Source organism: Trichoderma harzianum (genome assembly GCF_003025095.1).
Source record: "Trichoderma harzianum CBS 226.95 unplaced genomic scaffold M431scaffold_6, whole genome shotgun sequence".
Lineage (NCBI taxonomy): Eukaryota > Fungi > Ascomycota > Sordariomycetes > Hypocreales > Hypocreaceae > Trichoderma > Trichoderma harzianum.
Window position 1 is genome coordinate 1623014 of NW_020209254.1, and position 6000 is coordinate 1629013.

General features: G+C 52.0%; 1 protein-coding gene across 1 annotated transcript; it reads left to right on the forward strand.

Annotated features, from left to right (window-relative positions):
• Window positions 1-3376: 3376 nt before the first annotated feature.
• On the forward strand, window positions 3377-5729 carry M431DRAFT_5604 (hypothetical protein; the record flags this gene model as incomplete). The annotated part of the gene is made up of 4 exons (XM_024921487.1): window positions 3377-3599; window positions 3680-3913; window positions 3982-5116; window positions 5174-5729. The coding sequence occupies 4 exons, from the start codon at window positions 3377-3379 to the stop codon at window positions 5727-5729; spliced, it is 2148 nt and encodes a 715-aa protein (XP_024774680.1).
• Between the last annotated feature and the right edge of the window lie 271 nt (window positions 5730-6000).

A 6000-nucleotide genomic window follows, 5' to 3' on the forward strand; every position in this document is an offset into this window, starting at 1 on the left:
TAGCTCTCGCCTTAGGCTGCCTTAGGCTGCCACTTGCGTACATGTGTATCAGGTTTTCCTCTATTTTTTTTTTTTTTCTCCGTAGACCCCCAAGGCAGCAACTATACCCGAGCAATAGCTGCAATTTTATGGAGGTGCCTGAGAAGGCATCAGCATTTTCACATACCTGGGTATTGAGCATCGGATATTAAGGGAGAAAGCAGAAACAGCTCCATCTCCATATCTCGGGCTAACACAAACCAACACCATGGTGATTTCAGGCTTCTCTTTTTCTTTTTCTTTCTCTCTTTTCTCCCTCCGCCTCCGTCTATCTTGAGTGAGATCCCAGGAGCTGGGATGTGAGATTACATGCTGGTAGTACCGGTATATCCATCAAATCCGTAGCTCCTTGTAACGCCATCAGAAATGCCACCGATTGGCTCAATGCGTCCGCCACGGGCACTTTTACAGATGCTAGGCAGTGACCAACAACGCCATCGAGCGGCTTGCGGGGAACTGTTCGTGTGAGCCGAGAAATCAACAGTTGATGGAATTATGTATTCCAACGCCCGCCTCTCGCTAGCGGCCTGTCGCAACAGTGAAGTTTGGTGCTTCTCGCGTGTATAAGCCTCCAAAGGCGTTGCTGATCGATGCCATTCCCGGTACCTACAGTAGTAACCTACATTTATGTCTCAGCCTTTTCACAATCGCCTTGGTTTATGGGGTTCCAAGACATACACCGAGCAGACACAAAGAGCTGGGCTATACGGTACTTTACATGTAAGTACGACTACAGTCTTGCACATGCAGATGCTCGCGAATGTTCATACATGTTACCTGGCGTAACAGTTAAAGCTCACCGCTCTCGCGTTATGAGGTCTGCTTTACTCATCCCTCTCATGCCATCTTTGCATCACGGGTGCCCATATGCGAGGCTCCTTTCCAACAACTCAGCTTCATCACGGTAGCTGCATGTATGGCTCGTGTGTCTGAGATGCAATTTGCTTGTGACTCTCGTCGCCGTGCCGTTATGGTTATGGAACCCACACTCTCAGTGCTAAAGTCTTTAGTTTGACCCACAGCTCACCGACAGTCATCGACCTGGTTTGAAGATTTCCTGGGTGCAGTACCCTCAGATATCCATTTTAGGACAATTATCAAGACCTTTATATAAAAATCAAAACCTCCATACATCACAGGCCTCAAAATCATATTCGACGGTGTTTTTTTTTTCCTCCTTCGCGACATGGTAGGTTGAGGGCATCATGGGCACAACGACATGAAATAAGAGGTCCAGATAAGCACACACACCCGGTTCTAGCGGGACAAAGAGCAATATAGTTACATGCGCCCCGGGGGGCTTCCTAATTTGTCCGGCCGCGCAGTGACTCACCGGATTTCATGCAGTCACCGCTCAGCAGTTTAATTAGATGTGTTATTACCAAGTTTTGGCTTACACCAGCTGCGATGTTGAACCAAATGGATGGGAATACCTGTGCTGTATGAATGGGTAGCACCGCATCGATAGATGCCATCAATGGTTTTGTATCCGCGATTGCTCGGTCCTGCGGGGACAATGGATGCCTGCTGTATATAACCTGACCACCACTGGTATCTGGTGCAGAGATGGACATCTTTCACATTGGTCATGATTGGCTCTTTGCCATGCCGCCCATCCAACCTTAGTCCAAGAAGTTGCTGAAGGATCAATGGTGGTGTCTCGGGGGCCAACAGGCGATAATAACCCCTCCAGAATCGTCACCTGACGGTTTAAAGCACTCTGGTGCCGAAACCCAGATCTAGGTTGCCTCCATCTTCTTGAAGAGAGTTCGCGCGAATGGGAGGCTATGCTTGAGCAGCCGTAAACTATTAGGAGGTAATATGCGTCTAAGATACAGGCAGCATGGAACAGAGAAAGAAGTAAAGGGAATGAAATGAAGGAAAAAATATGAGAAGCAAACGGCCAAGGTTGCTTCCTTTGCAAACGTGAAAAATAGCAACCTGATGTTGAGCTGCTCAGACGCCAATCACCAGAAGAGGCACTGCTCTCTTTCTTTCGTATCGAGATCGATCTGCACCTCCAGAGCCATAAGGAGGAGCCCTGCCAACTCAAACAGCGAATGTTTTCAATCCCAAGCGACCAAGGTCAGTGTGATGTACATATACGTGCCAGGTTTACTGAGAGTCGTACTGTAGCGTAAGGCTATTAGCTAACATAAATACGTAGCGATGATCGACAGGCATTCGGTTACGATACGATACGGACAGTCATCATCTGTTCGGGTTGGTCAAGATCACGCTCCATGAGCAGGGAAGGAAAGACAAAATAGGACGGGAGGGCGGGAACATGCAGCAGTCAGCTGGGTAAGGAAAGTCGTGTCTGAGAGCATGTATGTATGTATCATGTAATGTTAACAGCAAAAAGAAAGTAAAAAAGAAAATCCCCATTGGTAATGCCAATCACAGCCGTCTTCGGCTTCTGTAGGGTGTAGCCACGACGCATGGAAAACGTCAAGCATCCGCCCAAAGCCAGCGGACGTCTGTCTGGTATGATCCAGCGCCTCAGTCAGATCAGGCGAGTGCCAATCGCGTTATTCATTTTGCCCGGGTGATTGCAGAGGATTTCTGCGGTGTCATGCAGGGCGTCGAGGCTACACGTTGGACGTGGACGACGGGCCAATCAGCTCGGGAACAGCGCATCTGGCTGGCAGCTTTCTGACACAGGGCCTTGGCTGCTCTCTGCCTTGCAGGTATAGGGCCAGTATCTGGTTGATTCTGATTGACTGACAACGGACAGAGTGCGTGGCATCCAGTCTTTTTTCTGCGGTCCTCGCATGAGGCTGCTGCAGGGCAATGGAAACAACAGGGCGGTCCGTTGGCACTACTGTAACCTCACAGGGCCTGTAAGCAGCGCAAGCAGCGGAACGAAGACAGCAGCCCAGCCCAGCCCCCCCAAGGTTCAATCCGTCCGGGCTGTTAGCCGCCTCTAGCCCGGTGGCCCTTAGCCCACCCAGTGCGCTGATCACGCTGCTGGCGCCCCTCGATTTCAGCCGGGTCCTTCCATGCCCCTAGCCTCTAGCCTTTTAGTGCACCTCAGCCATAATATTTCCAACGCCGCACCGAGCAAAAGCTGGACCAGCTTCTTTGTCGCGGTCGAGCCTCTCCATCTTTTAACTTTGAACTACCACGAGCTTCTGTCGCCCTTCCCCCACGCGTTAACTCGACCAGCTGCCGGTCAGGCCGAGCCATCGCCATCCACGACGGCCTCAATCCTTCCTCTTCCTCTTCATCGTCTTGTCCAGCCTTGCATCGAGATCCATCGAACGAAACCGCCATTGTTGGAGAGACGCTCTCCATGCAGCTTGTCCGACAGCCGCCCTAACACGCAAGCGTCAAGATGAAAGCCTCGCCGCTCATCATCAATTGGCACGACCAGAATGCCCCAATCTACTCTGCCCACTTCGAGCCAAACGGCAAGGGCCGCCTAGCCACGGCTGGTGGTGACAATCATGTTAGAGTGTGGAAGGTCGAAGCCGATGGGCCCGAACGCAAGGTCGAGTATCTGTCGACGCTCTCCAAGCACAACCAAGCTGTCAACGTCGTACGGTGGGCTCCCAAAGGTAAGCATTGAACACCATGTACCTGCTGCTCTGCTCTGCTATATCGTTTCCCATGGGCTGACAATGGCTGTCGAATGAAGGAGAGACACTCGCCTCGGCCGGCGATGACGGCAATGTCATCCTATGGGTTCCCAGCGAGATTCCGACTACCACCTTTGGATCCGAAGGCCTAGATGATAAGGAATCATGGAGAGCAAAGCACATGTGTCGCTCTAGCGGGGCGGAGATATACGATCTGGCATGGTCACCAGACGCTGTCTACTTTATAATCGGCAGCATGGATAATATTGCCAGGATCTACAACGCAAGCTCAGGTGTGTGCTCGCAATTATATCATTATCTCTGTACTGCATGTGCGAGGGCTAACACGGAAACACAATAGGAACCCTCGTAAGGCAAATTGCCGAGCATAGTCATTACGTGCAGGGCGTTACTTGGGACCCGTTGAACGAGTACATCGCAACCCAGTCGTCAGATCGATCCGTCCACATCTACTCACTCAAAACCAAAGACGGGCAATATACCCTGAGCCAGGACGATAAACTGCCACGGCTGGCAAGCCATATCAAGGCCGATCTACCCCCTCGACGAATCTCTTCGAGCAGTCCCGCACCACCCGAGTTCGGCCACCGAGCACAATTAACTGTGGACTCTTCTACATCTGTGGGATCGCCGGCTCCCTCAGCACCAAGCACGCCGACTTCAGCTCCTCTCCCCATGAACCCGCCGAGCGTAATCAGTCATAGCCGTCGCTCCTCGTTCTCCTCTCGTCGCTCCGTCTCGCCGGCACCTTCGCTGCCCCTTCCCGCTGTCATGCCAATGGAGACATCGCCGAAGCCTCATCATACCCTCAACTCCAACTGGGCCCTAGGAGTGAAGAACGCAAGTCTTTACGCAAACGAGACTCTTACATCTTTCTTCCGACGACTTACGTTTACTCCTGATGGAAGCCTCCTGCTCACGCCATCCGGGCAATACCAGAACCAGCATCAGGCGGACAAGGACGCAAAGCCAACTTACGAGGTCATCAATACAGTGTACATTTACACTCGAGGTGGCATTAACAAGCCCCCGATAGCTCATTTACCCGGCCACAAAAAGCCGTCTGTTGTTGTCAAGTGCTCTCCGATTTTCTACACGCTTCGCCAATCTCCACCAGTGACTAAACATGTCACGATTGATACATCTTCCGCTGAAGATACCATCCCCTCCCTCCCAGAACCAGTTTCTAAGCCAGTAGCTGCCGCATCCGTCATGGAGCCTCCGCCGCTCCCCACACCATCCTCAACTACCGCTGCACCAGCAGCTGCTGCTGAGGGAACTGCTTCATCAAAGGGAGCAACAGCGGCCGAGAATAATGCGTCTACGCCAGGCCCCAAGCCGGCTTTTGCCCTTCCATATCGGATGGTGTACGCTGTCGCCACACAGGATTCCGTCCTGTTGTACGATACACAACAGAAGACCCCGATATGCGTAGTTAGCAATCTGCACTGCGCAACCTTCACCGACCTTGCTTGGTATGTACATGCGGCTTCTTGATTTTGAAATGATGTAAGCTAACCTGCATTGTTTAGGTCAACTGACGGACTCACCCTCATCATCTCGTCATCAGATGGATTCTGTTCCACGTTAACCTTTGCCGCCGGTGAGCTCGGCGAGGTTTACAAGGGTGAGGTCGGTGCAAAGGCAGTTTCATCAAACCAGAATGCGTCCACTTCGACTCCCACGTCCAGCTTTGCCTCCCCATCGCCGTTCCCCAGCGGACCACAGCATCAGTCTCGCAATTCGGCGAGCTCTTTCACAGCGCCTTCTCCTCCATCCACCTCCGCAGGTCCATCTCATCGCCCGTCATCGCCCACAAGATCGAATTCTACGTCTTCTGTGGCCACACAGCCTTCTGTGGTCGTGAGCAACCCGCCTCTTATTAGTGGTAATGTGCCATCGATCACAGCCACCAATTCAGGCAGGGTGACGGGCGTGCCGTTGACAACGCCTCCGGAAACACCCAAGGTGGTGGCTCCCCCAGCGAGCGCGGGCGTAAAGAGAGACGCCGATGAGGCAGAGAAGGAGGAAGGGAAGGAGCCTAAGAAGAGAAGAATCGCTCCAACTCTCGTCACGAATCCAACATGATGGAGTTTCATCTTGTTTGGGTTATTTTTACTATTTTTGCTTTATTTTCTTTGTGGAGCGAGTTATACTGTGTCTCGTCTTCTTTCCCGCAGCGAGACGGTCAACGTCACAAGATGGGGAACGCGGTTTAAGCAATGAACTATATAGATGGATGACGGTGGGTGCCAAATGTCACTGGCATAGACTGGCGTTTTGCGGTTTGGCGTAGTATGTTTCGATCATATGGCGGCAGCTGAGCCTGCGTAAAATCACGCTGCTGTTTGTAACTAGG